Raw genomic sequence first — 18,018 nt, 5'->3', positions numbered from 1 at the left:
AAAACAGAAACCCAACACTTTTTAACACAGTTTAACTCTAGGCACACACATACAAGAAAAAATCATCAGAAAAAAAAATCCAAAGGGATTTACTGCTACAGAAAACTGTAATAGGACAAGTTTAGCCAAAGGCCTAACTATTTAGTGAGGGGAAAACTGAAGAAAAAAACTACCTAAGAGGGGATTATAAACAGGGATCTATAGGGTAGGAACTAGGAATAACTATCGCTAAGGTTAGAACCAAAAAACTGACTAAATACAAGAAAAAGATTAATACAACCTGGAGCCGGCAAAAAGACGCAACCTTGTAGCTGAAGTGGCAAACGAGATCTGGGTTTATGACGCCTAGCATTATGGGACATAGGATAGCCTCGAGCCGGTAAAAAAAGCTCTCAAGCTTTATTAATAGGCCGAGTCGGAGCCGAGGTTTGGCTCCGAACCCATCCAGCAAGAATGAAGGCGAGATTGACAACTTAACATCTGACATCATGCTCCCTTACTTTATTCATCTGCAGCTCTTGTCTAGCCTCAAGGGGCAGACCCTCCAACCAACCCCTTCACTGGTCTTCCTGCATTGTCACCAGTCTGTAAGCACCAAGGCCTGCCTCTAGCACAGTACTACCTTTATATTGTGAGACCTGAATGTTGGTACTTCACACACTTCTTTCAACACCATGGTGCAATCCCAGAAAAATGAAGCAACTCCTGCAGTACTTACTGTCTGGTTAATGATAGGATGACTGCAGAATGTGCAAGTTATGTCTTTACCATAATGTTAGATTTCTCTGGTTTCTGTCCAGACATTGGAAACACTTTGATTGGTCACCTCACACCTTTTTGCCCAGTTACAACACTCCACAAGTTCGGGCTCCTCTCCTATCCTGTAAGCCCTTGCTCTGTGGACAGAATTCCAAATCGAGTAAAGAAATAACCAGCTATATCATTCACCACAAGGATAAGCACAACATAAATGCTTAGGACTCATAAGGAAAATAATTAGCAATTGTGAATTCTTACAGGCCCTATGATATGACAATTGGCGATGGGAATGTGAAGATGTCATTTAAGTGTCTGAACAGAGACCAGACAAATTTAACATTCTGGTAAGTACACAACTTGTAAATATTTCTGTTCCTGGACAGTGGAATAACTGGATAGAATTTCCAACTGATCTTAGGTGTCCTAAGTCAACACCCCTTTCAGAAAGGTAGATGCAAATGAAGTACAAGCGCTAGAAAGGGTACTCAAACTGTAATGTTTGGCAAATATATATTTAAGGTTTACCATGTAGCGGCCATTGTGATATCTTCCATGGATAAGTTCATAAAAGGCAGTAGATGTGGCTTAAGTTCTAATGGACTATGCCTTTTGTACAGAGGCTAAGGGTTTCCAAGTCGAAGAGCAGCAATAAACAATGCAATCAGATAACCATTTAGAAAGGGTAAATTGAGCTTTCTTGGCTGGACAGATGGCTACAAACAACTGTTCATCCTTCTGGAATTCCCTTCTGAGATGAAGATCAAATTGGAACTTTAGTGCAGTGATATTCTCCTTTGTTGGAATACTTAAGGAAAAAATGGCAAATTAATGGGCTGATTCAAATTGATCTGACCAGGCACATTCGGCATAATGGAATAGTTAGTCCTGAGTTTGACACTGTCTGTATGAAAAGAGGTAGGGATATTTGGGAAATAAAGCAAAAAGCTGTGAAACCTTTCTTGCAGATGTAATAGCTACCAGACAACTTTTCAGATCAAAAATTTTAAAAATAGAAACTGCTGGTTCAAAGTATGTTTCATTAACAGAACAGTATTCAGGTCCCAAGGAGTGAAAGCTGAACCAGAGAAGGTCTGGAATGAAAATAAATAAAATGATTTACATGTCTTGGGAGATGCAAAAGAGGATGAAGAAAATATGGAGTGAAATGATGAAATGCCTGCCAAGTGTAACTTTAATGAGGAACAATTGGTTCCTTTTAAGCAGATCTGCTAGACAGGTGAGCAGACTTGGAAGAGAAGCTGTTGTAGGTTCTATATTTTGAGTGAGTGCTCAGATCATAAACTTCTTCCATTTATCTTTATAAATTTTCCTTGATTAGGGGGGACTTTGGGAAGCAATGATTAGAGCAACAACCTCCATGGGAAACTTATGGTCACTGACTGTCACTGTGGACAAATCATGTGGTTAAATGAATGGAGCATACTTGGAAGTAAGGCAGCCTCAACTGATGTGACAGCAAAACAGGGAGATGCAGAAGAAGAAGGGGTCTCTTCTTGAGATGAGGCCACAGCAAGGGGAACCAAATCTGGCAAGGCCAGAATGGGTTATAACAATGACCTTCGCATTACACATCATGTCTTTGTTTAAAACTCTGGTTATGAGTGGAAATGGTGGAAATGCATATAGCAGACATGGGGGCTAATCATGGGAGAATGCGTCTCTTGTTGGCTGTCCCTCCTGAGGAATGGTTTTGAAAAAATGTATGCATTTCATGTTGGATAGTGAAGTGAAGCAATCGCAGAAAGGTATTCCCCATCTCTGAAACATACAGGATGATAACATTATACTGAGAGGCCATTCATGTGGGAGAAAAATTAATCTGCACTCAACTCATCAACAATCACACTGGATGTCCCCAATTGTGTGTGTGTTGCTATGAGGAAGTGATGTCACATTATGGACCATTCCCAAACCCTTCAAGTTTCTCAGCAAAAAGGAAGTATGAAATGTTTGCCTTGCATGTTTATGTAACATACCTCTACCACAGAACCAATGAGAAAATATATCTTACTCTGAGGCAGCAAGTCCTGGAATGCCCACAGTGCTGTCTCATATGCTTTGAGCAGTCCTGTGCAGGTAGTGCCCCCCCATCACAGAAAAGCTGTATCCATGGTTACAGTGGCAGTCAGGGAGGTGTACCGAGAGACCGATTCTGTGGGCCAATCCACCATAACATATCACTGATGTAGACCTTTGAAAGTTTTATTTCACAGGTTATGGGTTGAAATACCAAGTTTCACGGATTCCGGAGTGTCCACTGTAAAATATCATGTTCAGATGTGTGAATGGAATTATCTGGATAAACAAGGACAGCAGACATAGCATCTTGAGAACTGCTGCTGGTTTAGATAATTGGTTCTGTGAGAGATTTGAGACATGGTTTATAATGCTGGAAATTCCGTCCATCAGTAATTTTGTTTTCTGGTTTACTGTATCCAGCTGGCAGCCAATCAAGATCAGTGACTGAGATGGATCCAGTGGGGGGCTTGGCCACACTGACTATGCACTCCAAAGATAGACTCATACTTAAGTGGGGGCAGTTATGAGCCAGTTGTCCAGGTATGGAAAAACCTGTACTATGAGTAGTCTCATGTCAGCCGTGACAGAATCCATGTATTTGGTTAACACTCAAAGGGCTGTGGTTAGTCCAAGTGTCAGGTCTTGAAACGGACTCTGACGTGCTGCTACCAGGAAGTACAGGAACTTCCTTGATGTCTATCCGACTTTGATGTGTATGTATGCATATTGCAGTTCCAAAACACAGGCATGGCAGTACTGACTGCACATCGACCTTCCAAAATGATTCCCTCACTAATTGGTTTTGCCAATGAGGATGAGTCTGAGGTCTTTTGGGGCACTAAGAAGAAACTGGATTAAAAATGGAGATACTGTCTAGTCTGGTAAAACATCCTGGATGGCTCTCATGTAAGAAGATTCTTTCACAGCCACATTCCTTTGTCATGGTTAAACTATTGGGAGGTGCTAGGGCATGTTTTTGCAGATTTCCAAACAGCCTTTAGATATAATTTTCCTTATCCACTTGTCCAATGCGATGGCCAGCCATTCAGGTTAGTGAAAGGAAAGGATCCCCAGACTGCCTCTAGAGCAGGACAGTCAAGTGACCTTTCAGGATTTGTGCTGGATCAAAAGAATCCCCCTACAGCCCTGATGGTTCAAGCAACTTCTGATTCTAGAGTGAGGGTTAGACTGAAACCCCCTCTACCATAGGAACTCTGGTCATACTAGTGTCTGTTGTGGGGGTGCTGGGACTTGTGGAACCATAGTTTTTGGAACTTTTTTGATTTCTTTAAAAGGTCCTCTTCACCACAAAGCTGAATTTTTGTACTCTTGTTCACAATGAAGCAGCTTTTTCTTCACTTACTGACCAATAAAGTAGGTGCTGTCATAGGGTTCTTTGGCAAAACCTGACAAATTGGTCTGCAAAATCAGTGAGATGCAACAGGCTTGTCTCCTCATAGTCAAAACACAATCTGCAGCCCTAGATGCACCATCCATTGTGTTATGTATCAAATACACAGTCAGTGAAGTCACAGAACTTGCTGCTGCCACTTCAGTTTCTACTTGTGTTCTCAGATCACATAATGACAACTGTTTCACAGTGTTAGTTGTTTCTAAGTGAAATCTCTCTGATGTCAAACCATGGGCACCATGTAGTTAAAGGCTCTAACCAAGCAGGTACCAGATGCATACACTTGCTTCCCAAGTATATTTGTCATCCTGGACTCTGCCCAGGGGATGAACAGCATGGGCATCCTCTGGGACATCTCTATCTTGATAGCAACAGACACCACTAAGGAATCCACAAGAGGTCCCTTACTCAAGTGCTGCATATCTTTGGGGGTCCGCAGTACACTACCAGGTTTGAGGGTTTTAGGCTATACCACATCAGATTCTTTCCAGGCTTTGCAGCATAACATATCTATTAGCTTGTCTGGGGGATGGCATGCCACACACATTTCATGGAAGCCCTGTGGGGGGGATCTTATTGCCACACTCTTTACACTTTTTAAACCCAGCCTTGGCATCTTTCTCATATTGTAAGACATAACTCTACCACCGACTATTACAGAAACAATGGAGGTTAACATCCAAAAGTATTTTTAAGAGCTAGAAACATTTATCACTACTTCATAAGAAATAATAAGAAATAAATATAAGACAGAGAAACGGATACTTAAAAACTGACAAGGGACAAAGAGGGTAGAAGGTAGGGTAAAAGAGGGTATAAAGAACAACAATAATAAAGACTGTAGTAAAAGGCTTTAGTAGCCCAAAAGTTCTCTTTTGTAACAATTACTGACAACTATAATCACAAAACAGATAAAAGGCTAATTATTTGCACAAAAATATACAAGATATTCCCTAGCAGTTTGAGATAGTTAAGAGATGTCATTGGGCTACAATGACATCAACAAGATCTGCAGTTCTCTTCACAGGGCAGGGTTTTACGGGAGAGGGGAGGAGTTTGAGCTTGTGAGGAGTGTATTGCCAGGAAAAAGATGCCAAGGAACCAGTCCAGTCATTCCAGTGTGCTGAAAAAAAATCATTTACTTATAGCCTTCTTACATACAGAATACTAGACCTTCACAGTGGAACATGCCAAAATGAGAGTTATTTAATCTTCTCTATAAGCCAGAAAATTGCACAGTGCTTAACAACTTAATACAACACTAATTCCACAATATAATTTTACACTCTAGAGAAAAAATATTCAAATAATTTTACCAAATCATTTAATACTACAGGTGACTCTCTATATTAAGACAGTGTAGCTTAACTATGAATCAAATTCCAACACCATGGCAAGCTACTCAGAATGTAAATTAATTTAAAACTAAAACTTCTATCAAATCACTGGAACTGCTCTTGTACATCTTCAGAATAAATGCCACTGTAATCTTCAGCTTTCTATATCAGACCATTTTTTCTTTCTTAGAATCCTATGCTCCACAGACATTCTTCACCAACACCAGAATAATTTTACTTGCATTTCCCAGCCATACATAGTTTTGAGACACTGCTTGCCATCCTACCTCTATGCTTCTATTATAAACCACATAATGGCCATATACAATCGTTTCTGAACCCAATTAGTATCCCAACTGTTGAAGGCAGTGTTGGCATTTTCTGCCCTTTCTGGTTCCTTTCCTCACTTTCATTTCTTTGAATTTCTAATCACAAGATCCAGTACCTATTTAACAAAACCAGTTAAAACCCATTTAACATAGCGAGACAGTTTGAAAAAAGCAACGGATATCTTGCTTTCTCCGTTGCTTTTTTCAAAGCAGTCTCGCTATGTTAAATGGGTTTAACATAGTGAGACAGCTTTAAAATAAGCAACAGAGATTCTCCGTTGCTTTTTTTAAAGCTGTCTCGCTATGTTAAACTCCTTTAACATAGCGAGACAGTTTGTAAAAAGCAACGGAGATCTTGCTTTCTCCGTTGCTTTTGCCCACAGCGCTGATGTACTGCTTAGGAATACGCATGCGCAGTACATCAGAACTGCCGCAGAATACCAAACAGCTGCGGAAGGGCAGCAAGGAGACATTATACAATGCCATTAATTAAGAAAAGTATTTATTTTTTTTCTGTAAATAATGTCATTGTATAATAGCAATAACCCACGCCTGGGTGTGGGTAATGCTGGATTTACCCACGGTTGGCTTTGTTTGGCCACTCGGGCTTCATCCTCGTGATCAAACCACTTTTGCTAACAGTCTGAAATAAAAAAAAAAAAAAATACCCTTAATAAAGGCCTTATAAATCTTGTGTGAAGCCACTGATGTTAACTGAAAGCCATCATAACAGGAGGAGGAGGATATAACAAGTGAACTTTAACTGATGAGTAACAAGACCCTTTGTGAAACGCTTCTGTCAAAAAAGGACAGACAGATACTTGAAAGGTTGCTGTAGGCTCTTCAGTGCCCAAGTTGCAAACTTTTTCTATTTGCCTCTGTAACTCTTCCTTACTGAGGGTTTCTGCAAGGTCATAATTAGTTCAATAACTGCTGGAGAGAACGAGTGGTTCTTGGTTATTTCTTAAGAAGTCTGATTACTCGAAGGACTGAAGGAAAAGCATAAAGGAGACCCTGTGGCAGATAGTGGGAGAATGCGTACTTTTGTAGCTGACCTGGCAGAGGAGCAATATTGATGAATTATTGGCATTTCTTATTGGAAGATGAAAAGAAGGGATCACTACATGGTCTTTCCTATTTCTGAAAAATGTTGATAGACCATTTATGTGGGACTAGAATTCATCTGTTCAACTTGTCTGCTATCACTTAGGATAACTCCAGTATGTGTGCTGCTATGAGAAAGTGGAACAGTGACACAGCCCACTCCAAAATCCTCACAGCCTCCATGCACAGGTGGTACATGAATATGTTCTGCCTTCCTTGTTTATGTACAATACCACTGCCACATTGGCTGAGAGTATGGATACTGCACTCTGAGGGAGTGAATCTTAAAATGTCTGCAGTGCTAAGACGACTGTTCTCATCTCAAGGAAATGGATATGAAGTCCAGCCTCTTGTAAACTTCACATTTCTTGGACCACCCTAGGTAAAGATCCACCCCCACCCCAGAATGGACCCCATCCATGTCGATCATGGCAGTTAGATGAAAAAGTGCAGCCAAGCATTCATGGCACTGTGGATTAGACGCTTGCCCATCAACTGCGTCTCCAACTGTGCCCTCAGGTTACCTGATGGCAACTGTATCAGGATGTCAGTTGTTTTCTCTGTCAAGTACCAATGAAATACAATCATGTGTGCCACGTAGTTCAGGGCAGTGATGGAGAAAGCACCAGGTCCGTCATCCTGAATTCTTTATTGTGTGTGTGAATAGCCTAGGCATCTTCTGGGATGTTGCTCTTAGTGGCTGTAGATATGACTATGGAGTCCACAACTGGTCACTTGCTGCAGTGTTGCCTGTCCTTGGGGTCTGCAGCACTCTGCCTGATTTCCAAGAAATCAGCCTGGCCATATCTGGTTCTTTCCACACTTCAGTACAGACCATATCTACTAGCTTGTTTGCCAGAGGCACTACCAAAGCTGCTGGGGGACAGGTCTTGTAGGACTCCTGTAAAATTTCTTCCAAGATGCTCTCTGTCTCATTTCAAGGATGCTGCTAAAAGCAGCATCTTCTGAAGGTCATTTGGGGGAACCTCACCTTTGTCAAGATCTTTATCAGGGGAAAGAAGACTCTGAAGAGGAATCTGTGTGTTTCTTCTTACATTACCTTTTCCTGGGGAGGAGGGACTAGGGGGAATTGTCCAAACACTTTTAGGAAGACAGCATCCTACAATTCCGCCTATCCTGTGGGGAAAAAAGTGAAGATTGGACAAATGATCCAACTTCAGGGGTATCACAGGGCAGAACCAACAGACTCGATACATGCATATGCAAAGAGCTTAACTCTGCTCTCCTCTGTCATGAAATTCACTGCAATACTTGGGAGCCAAGATTAATTGAGTCATAAGGAACTAGGGTTGGAACTGACAAGCCTGTACCAACTCTGCCTTCTGGCACCATAGTCAAAACAGGGACCTCGAATGCTGAACGCTCTAATGCCAAAAATGGTGCTGGCACCATCACTGCCATTATAGACACCAATCTCTCAAGGGCCTGGTGACTGCCGGTGTTGACATAAGCACAAAGGAAACCACCAGTGGCAAGGCCATCATCACAGATGACGGTGTATCAGTCTGCACTAAAAGGCAAAGTTAGATGTCTGTGTTGATTCCAGTACTACCAGTTCCAGAATTGTGCCCAGAGGAGGAAAGGCTTCAGGAGTCATGGACTGAGCACCTTGTCCTGCTAAAGGTACTGTTAGGAGCACAGATGGGACTGTACCGTAGTTGTGTGTTCACAAAGGCTGACATAATTTGCTCTCAATTTCAAGAATATAGATCTAGGATGCTGGACTTCTATGACCAAAAACATGCAGCGCAAACAAAATCCTTTCAAGCTTTTCAATACCGGCTGAGCAATGGGCTGTCTGGGATGGGACATCCCTTCTTTCTAGAATACTGTAACAGCAATAATGAAGGACATCTTCCTGTTGCTGTGAAACAAAACAATTAAAGTACTTATCTGTCAAAACAAATTGAAGAATATTTCCCTCTGATAGCTTAAGCTGTTCAGAGATTTAATTTTGGCTTAATGGTTTCAACAAAATATGGAAAGTTCCTGCAGCAACAATGATTTACACTTTCGCAAAGGAGCTCGAGCTTGTGAAGAGCAGTCCAATGAATATTCCAGTTTCTACACAGGACCAAAATAAATCTTTAAATGTTATATCACCTGTATACATTTTATGTATTTTTCTTATAATCAACATTGTGGATTTCACTATACATGTTATGCTCCACATTTTTGCACAGCTGTCGTTAAAAATGGACCATTGGGTCATTCAGCTATTTTGTAACTTTCTTGATTCTAAACACAGATTTAGATGAACTCTGGTGCCCAGCAAACAGCAATTATATAAGGCCTTTGAAGTGAAATCTGGCAATTTATGTCTTACAAAAAAGGAAATACTTGCTTACAAGAATAGTTGTACTAATAGACTTTTACAAGCATTTGATATATGGGCAACAAAATAATCAAGTATTCAATATTCATGTCACTATTCTGTTTTAATCTCCCACAGCCTCCACCCACTATTAGTCATCTCCATATACAATAAAGCCCCTCTTCTATTCATCTCCACTTTTTCCTTATCTCCATAAAACCTTTCCTCAGAAATTGTGAATACATGTATTTAAGCAGAGATCACTTTCAGCTACTATTAGCACAGCAGAAAGGAATGTCTAATAAAAAGCTGTTTTTGTCCTATCATTACCTTAATTCCACTTTAAGTAGATTCATTCTGCCTTATTAAGCAACCTTAACATATTTTTTTCATCTGTTTAAGCTCAGTCATTTTAAGACAAATTAATGCAATGTTTTCCTTAAAAGCAAAATGAAGCAATCAAAATGTTACGGAAATGGTTTAAGATATCTTAACTTTAAGCAATTCTTTTATACCTATTCCCACTGATGAAGAACATAATCACTCAGTTAAGATCTTTTAGTAACTTATAATTAAATACATACACAAGAGCACAAATTCAGCAAAATACCCATATTATTGCTTACCTGGCCCATAAGCTGTCTGACGGAAAGACTTCTTGACCATACAGTGTCTGATAGACATAAAGACAAATCAAGTGGCCTGCTGCAAAGAAGCTCACCATGACGCAGATGGTATTAAAGCCAATGTGGCTTAATGGTAAGTGGCAAGCCCACCATGTGCAAATCCCAATAAACAGGATGAAATAAACCCCAGAAAAGGCTGATGGGACAGTGATTCCTGAAAAACAGAACAGAAATTGCAAACAATCAGCATGCATTCCAACATTTTAAAACATTACAGGCCCTTTTAAGAAACTAAATCTAGTGTGAAAATTCACTGGAAGGTATCAATCATCACACAGCATGCCTCTTATTTTAAAAAGCCTCTCCTTTACTCTTACATTTTTTTTACCAAGGATGTTAATAGAGAGACATTCTAAAACGTGTATCAGAAGGCATAATCTAAATAAGCGTCCAGTACCAAGAAGGCTAGGCTGAGCCTATTCATAGCACAAGATATTAGCCTCAAGATATTGTTATATTACTCTGAAGAAAGCTAACATCTAAATACAGATGGAGATAATATATTTCCCTTTTTTGCCTCCACTATGCTTCCAGCACTGTGCTGCTACAACTACTGTGCAAAATATCCTACTCTCACTCCTCTTCACCCGGCACTAGCTTTCCTGAATGATCTCATATATCCTCTTGCTCATCATCCAATCAGACAGGACATTTCATGCATTTATTGTTCACTCTGTGAAAAAAACAGTTCTTCCACAATTCCTAAATGAAGCTGGTTCCCTCAATCTGCACCTAATGCCTCTTCTTGCTGCATCTGTTCTTCCTCTTCAGATTATTCCATCACAACCTGTTCTTCCATGCCCAGATTATGTCCCTGGCCATACCTCTTGTTTCCTGTCTATAGAGTTCTAATCTTTCTAGCCTTTCTTCTTGATGATGACTGTCCATTGCACTTTCCACTCTTGCAACTTTCCTTTCCTCTGTACTCTCTTAAAGAGCACAACTTCCTTTTCTCTACATGGTCTACAGAACTGTGCTCTCATCACTACTCCACAGAGTAAATTGTGATTCTTGGATGACTGACCTACAACCCTCCAGGCAATCACTGAACCGATGTGTAAAAGCATCAGTGCTCTGAACTGGCATTCAGAAAGTAATTTCAAATAAAGTTCCAGTAGGCAGGATAACTGTCAAAGCACAACTGGAGGTCAGCATGCATGCAGAAGGCTCTACTTCCTACAAATCCTTGGATAACATATTAACTTTGACATTGCTGCACCTTGGAGCAAGGGGAGCATCTCTCCTCAACACATAGCAACCCTGCTTGGTGGAATCGTACTTCAATGAAATGTGCCTACTACATTATGGGCTTTTCATAGACAAGCAATTACCTACATTGGAGTCTACTCTGTGTAGGAAGCAGACTAGTATTCCAATGGGTTTTGCTGCACTCTATTCACTCTGTACTGGTGGTTCCACTTCATCAATCACCACTGTTCTCCTGGTGTGACATATGCAGCTCAGTTCCCACTTAACTCAAATATGTCTCTTGGGCTGTTAAAACCCAACTGAAGCATCTTACACTTTTTGGCACTAAAGCTAAACTAACATTTTTGTATTTTACTTGTTTAATCTCTCCGGGTCTCTCTCTCATCCTCCAACACTGTCCCTATACGCAAGTCCTTATCTGTGAACAACATGACCCAGTTTTCAATACTTTTTGATATGTCCAGTATGAACATGTTGAACAGCATTAAACCTTGTGATTCCCCACTAATCAAAGGCTAATTGGAAGCCTTCCTTTCACATGATTAATGAACTTTCCCCTAATCTTTTGCCCCCTTTTGCTTGCATATTAGTCTTATCTTTTGGCAAATAGTCAAATGCTTTTGCTAAATACAAGTTGTAGAACATCAACTATTTCTCACCTGCCATCACACTGTCTTATATTAAATTAGGATTGTTTAGTTGTAAACCCATGGTAGTTGGCATTCTGGAGCCAGCTGTTCTTAGGAATACCCCTAATCTCTCCATGAGAATGTTTTCTATCATCCCATAACTAGAATAAGGCTGAAACGGCATAAGCTTCTTACATGTCACACTGCCACAGGGACATTACCATAGTCATCTTCCAACCACCTGGTACTTCCACATTTGACAATGACTTGTTATATCTCTCTCTTGCTGTGGATACCAGCACCATGACTAAGCTTTTGAAGATTTTAGATATCTCTTCTAACCCATGTGTCTTTTCTTCTTTTTTCTCTGCAACTCTTTTCTGATGCTGTCTTCCTATAGTAAAGCATCCATCTATCCACTGCTTCCCACTTGGCCTTCTTAGTAATGACTGCCTACCTACCTCTTCTATTCTAGATAAAGATAAAAGAGTTTGGTGCCACAGCAAGGGTTAGGCAAACAGGGCAATTGCCTTGGGATGTCAAATTGTAGGAAGTATCAAAAGTATTTGCCATCAGCATGCACAAATGTCATCATTTAATAAATATCTTGAAAACCATCATCCATGCCTTGTTTAAAGTAGTTATGCTGTGCTGTTCTTTTAAGGGCAGTTACCTTAACTAATGATAGAGAGAGAGGACAGACAGTGTGCAAACTGTCTATTAAATTATCACAAATGACAGATTGTTAAATGTCAATCTATTCTTTAAAAAGAACTGACAATTTACAAGCAAGGTAATCACTTATAGTCATCTGGGGAAGAGATATCAAATGGGTGTGCTGCCCCGGATACCAAATTCCCTTGCTACAGTTCTGAAAGAACTAATTCAATTCTTCATCTTATTAGTCTCCATAAAAAGCATGCTTTATTTTCTATTTTCATCTTCCTCATGTGCATAATAACTAAAAATCCTCCTATCCTCCTCCGTTACAGTACTTGAGAGTTAATTTTCTGCTGCTACATCAGCTGATCCTTTTACCTCAGTCTACTCTCCTAGCCTTATGCTACTCTTGTTTTTCCTCCCTATCCTCTACTTCCAGGTCCTGTAAGCCATTTTTTATATCATGTGGTCATTACCACCTCCTTGATAAACTACTGTACATTCATTCTTGCTTTTCCCACTGCCTTCCTTCCTCATACATTCTTTTAGTCAGACTCACAGAGCACTCACTGCTCTCATGTCATTTTAGTCTCCTATTCTCCTCTATCCTTCTCCCTAACTCACAACATCCAATCCACAAAGTCCAAGACCTACAAGTTGATGTTTCCTACTACTGCCCTTCTTTCAGTACTGAACCATACCAACATACTGATATCACTACCACAGGAGCTTCACTTTTTACGTCATCTGTGCAAACAATCCGACACAGGGCAACATCCAGGATTTTATCACTCCTCCTGGGTTTCTATACCAGCACAAATCCGTCTTGGTCAAGGAGCTCAGTTGTCCCTTTTGCTCCTTAACCCTGACCACAGAATTCTCCAGTCTGCCTCAGATAGTTTGAGAGTCACCTGAGGTGACTACTTTTTTGCATCCCATCCTCTTATCCTACCAATCAGTTTGCTATTTTCTTCCTTCATTGGGACTGGCAGTCAAAAGACATTGCCTTAAGAGCGTGGGATACACCAAAGAACTTTATTAAATTATTAAAACTGCTCATAAAACATTTTGATGCGTAGACCTCTCCAGACAGAGCGTAATAAAATAACTTGTACAATAAACAAGTTACAGTTAAATCATATAGTCAACCTCAACCAGTGTAAACGTTAGAATCACTGCTGCAGCTTTCTGCATTTTAACTGACATTTAAAATTTAAAATTAATTATAACATTAATGCTAGGCGCTTGGCAAGCATTTAATCTAAACAGCCAAACATGTTCTTTTTTTACCTAAGACAGCTTGTGCATCATCATGTCTCTTCCACCTGAAAAGTATCTAAAATGGGATGAAATTTACTAACACTACTTAGTATGTGTAAATCTGGACATTTGGCCATTCAGTTACTTGACGATGCTGGTTCAGAGATTTTAACCAGTCACCTATAAATTACATTCTGTATCACATCAGAGACGACTGTGAATGGTAATGCCATATAGCTAAAGCTCTGTCACAATTTATACTTGTATTTGCATTGCTATCGCCAGTGGTCTACATCTCATATTATGTAACTGCTGCAGAAAGCTTGGTTGTACCAGCTAAGTGAACAGATACAGTGGAGAAAAGCATATATACAAATTGGCAGCAAAAATGTTCAAATTACAAAGAGCTACTTGTCAGAAATTTCAGCTGAAGTCATCTTCTAAGAAATAAGGTACACTTATGTTGAGTCTATATGCAATTAACTTATCAATAGAAACATGGAACTCTCTATAACCAGAGGAAAGGAATGGTTATGCACCAGGTTATTTTAAATGGTTTACCTCTAATGTGGCTTATGTAGCAACATCGAAAAAAGCCCAGTTTTTTACACAGGCATAACTATAAACTATGATACAAGAGTATAATTATGTGATTAGGTAACAGATATGCTAACAATTTACAGGGAAAAAGTGTACTACTTTAAGCAAATTTTTTTTTTTACTTTTGAGATATTGTTCAAATGGACATGAAAGGTGATGATGCAGAAGAGCTATTAGATATAAAAAGAACATACTTAAGTTAAAAATTAATGCTTGCCAAGCATCTTGCTTTACTGAAATGATCCATTTTGAATGGCACTTAAAATGCAGAAAGCTGCAACATTGAGTCTAACTTTTGCACTGGTTGAAAATGGTTAAGCGATTTCAATACAACTTATTTATTGTGCAAGCTATTTTATGACTCTCAATCTGAATTAATCTACGAATGAAAGTGGTTGCTGTGAATTTTAATGAAGTTCTTTAGTGTGCCCTACACGTGTTTTTTTCTTGTCATAACTAAGTTAATGCAAGAAGTGTCCGTGTGCTTTTTTCTGTACTTGAAAAAGCAGTATCTGTTTAGTAGCGGTCTTTTTCCTCTCCCCTTTCTTTAAACACATTTATTTTTCATTTATTCCAAGATTAATTTTCATTCTGTCTTTATTCTCCTCTTCTAGGGCCTCACTTTTCATGTACTCCTAATTGTGTATCATCATTTTTAATCCCTACTCTCCTTGTACAGTCATGTTATAGACCTTGTATGCCTGTGACTGATGTACTCCATTCCCACTTGGCACCAGTCCAGGTGTTTGTTATCCCCAATATATCCATCTTACAGCCAGCAGAAAATGTTTGTACCACCCGCCATCTTATTCCTTTGCCTGCATTTGCTTAGAGGACTGAGGAGCTGTTAAACAAGCGATTTTCTGTGGTCCAGTGGTGTAAGGTTCTATTCTCTCAGCCAACATTGCTTATCTGTATGATTGTGAGCAAGTCATTTAACCACACACTGCTCCTAGGCTGAGTCAGAAAAAGGTCTAAGGAAATCAGTGCTCTAACTCCATAAAAAATACAAATAAAATGAATAAAATAAAACAAGCTCTTGACATTTGCTAACACAATCTTCCATGCTTTCATAACCTGCTTTCTTCTTCCCACTTCTGTCAGACTTCTATGTCTCCTCTTTCTAGTCACCAGCACCTGATACTAGTTTTCTATGTTCAGTCATTCAACATGTCTTGCTCCCTCCTGCTCCTGCTCCCACTTCATTTTAAAGGTAACACAGACTCTGTGTAGCTTTCTTGACCATCTTTGTTTGAACAATGTTGTCCCTTCCTGGTGGAACAGAATAAAGTTACTTTCTATACTGTTCTTTTCAATGCCATCTCTCTCTCCCCATTTCCCAGTATTCTGTATTCTTTTGTCTAATTCCTAAGCCAGGAATTGGAAACCTTTATTCTAAGTTATCTAGCTCGGCTATTGACTAGCACCACTAAAACCTCAGTAAGGTAAAATCTAGGTCTATGAACTCTGCTAATGCCTACCTGCCCCTCAAAGGTGCTACCTCTTCTCACTCTACCCCGACCCACACCTCTCAACAAGGCATATGGACAAACCCTAAAGTAATGGGGGACAAAGGCCCAAAAATAGGGATACTGCTCATATAAACACAGAAAATTGCTAAAATAACAGAATTTGTGTTAGCATACTTTTTCTGAAGGATAGTCTGAAACTAAAATACATGTCATTATTTAGTGACTTTATTCTTCAGTGCTTTGCTAGAAAACCACAAATTTTATTACAAAGAAGATATTTTGGAGCCTTCCACAGGTAACCAGTATAAATGTTCACTTGAAGCTGAAGAGCAAGGGAAGGAACAGGAAACTCTGACGCAGTCAATGTTGAGGAGTGATAGACCAGCAAGTTCCCATATGACAAAGCAATGGATGGCACAGGATGAAACTGAAGAGAATGTGCCACAGGAAGATGCTATAGGACTTTCTATAGAATACCCACAGGAAATGGAAAACAAAAATGTGCCCTCAGTGTAGAAGAAAATAAGCTAAGAGAAGAGTTGCTTGATTTAGTACAGATAGATAGACATATTACGATTAATGAAAGAAATAGACTGCAGAAGGTCAATAAAACCCAAAAAGTCAGAAGTTTGATAAAACAACTGAACACAGTAAGTAGGACTGCCCATAGAGATCCATGCGATATAACAGAAGTAAACAGAATGTATTACTTTGCAGCCAAATTAATAACTAGTAAAGTTCTACCATAAGAACACAGGGTAGTGAGGGAAAGGAAGGGCATAAATCGAATATCACCATGGAACTATCAAACATAAAAAACTATAAAGCAATTAAGACAAGTGGTGTTACTGTTAGAAGAGTATAGAAGAGGGATCAACAAAAATACTTAGAAAAACAGACATAATAAAAGCAATGCGCAGTATTAGAACAGATCAAGATCTATCATGCACTATCACAAATAAACTAAAAACTTAGCACAGGTGGAAAAACTTAGAAGACATGCAGATAAATATAAAAGAAAAGTACAAAATAAGCAATTTATTGATGGCCCAAAAAAGTTTTATAGAGAATTGGGAAACAAAAGGAATTGAAAGACCACCAAAAAAAGAAATAGATATATTTTGGAGAAGTATTTATGAAGATCCTGTAGTGGTGATGCGGTAGCGTTGTCGCCTCACAGCAAGACGTTGTCCCGTTTGATTCTCAGCTAGAGCGTCTTCTGTGTGGAGGCATGCGTGAATGGGTGTGCCTTCGTTGAAGGCTGTGCGTCAGGGCTGGTAACTCGGCACATAAAAATCCACTACCAAACATTAGCGGACCGGAGTTCCGCTGTGGTGACCCCTAACCGGGATAAGCCGAAAGACACAACAACAACATTTATGAAGATCCTGTGGAACATAAAGATGCTAAATGGACAGAGGTAGTAAAAAAAAGAATAGGAAGTTCAAAGGTACAGAATATGAAATAGGATGAAATAACAGCTGGAGAGACTGAAACAAAGTTAAGAAAAGCCTCTAATTGGAAAACCCCAGGCCCAGATGCAGTACCTAACTTCTGGTTAAAAGTATTATCTTTGCACGAAGATTTAGCCACAAGTAAGAACTATTTATATGCACACCCTGAACAGACACCAACCTGACTAACAAAAGGAAAAATAATGCTCGTACTTAAGAGTGAACCTGCAAGCTACCCTAAAAAAATTATAGACCAATAACTTGCCTTCCGATGATGTATAAACTATACACTCAAATTGATGCTGACAGAGTTTATAGTCATGTAGAAAAAAACTCAATTATGGCAGCAGAACAAAAGGGCAATAAAAGAAAGTCATATGGAACAAAGGATCATATGTTGTTAAAGTTATAGTGGAGAACTGTAAAAAGGGGAAGAATCTAACTATGGCATGGACTGATTACAAAAAAGCATTTGATAGTATCCCACCATTCATGGATAAAAGAGTGCATAAAAATGCATAAGATACATCCTACACTGATCGACTACATTACAGTCACCATGAAACAGTGCAGACCACTTTGCAATTAAGCCATGATAACGGACAAATCATTAGCCCAGGGATAAAAATTCAAAGGGTGACACACTGTCACCGCTGCTATTCTGCCTTGTCCTTAACCAATTAAGCTGTCTACTTAACAGCTTAGGCCATGGCTATAATTCGGCTCTTAGAAA

The 18,018-nt window shown here is 39.5% G+C and overlaps 1 protein-coding gene across 1 annotated transcript in view; it reads right to left on the bottom strand.

Annotated features, from left to right (window-relative positions):
* Positions 1-18,018, bottom strand: part of PIEZO1 (piezo type mechanosensitive ion channel component 1) — a 3,550,337-nt gene that overhangs the window by 1,944,746 nt on the left and 1,587,573 nt on the right. The window contains exon 7 of the mRNA XM_044081575.1: positions 9,942-10,155. Within this exon, the coding sequence (XP_043937510.1) occupies positions 9,942-10,155 (214 nt within the window). The remainder of the gene's footprint in view (positions 1-9,941; positions 10,156-18,018) is intronic.

Source organism: Protopterus annectens, chromosome 8.part1 (assembly GCF_019279795.1).
Source record: "Protopterus annectens isolate FY-2018-M chromosome 8.part1, PAN1.0, whole genome shotgun sequence".
NCBI classification, from domain to species: Eukaryota; Metazoa; Chordata; order Ceratodontiformes; family Protopteridae; genus Protopterus; species Protopterus annectens.
This window is presented reverse-complemented; position numbering and strand designations above follow the sequence as displayed.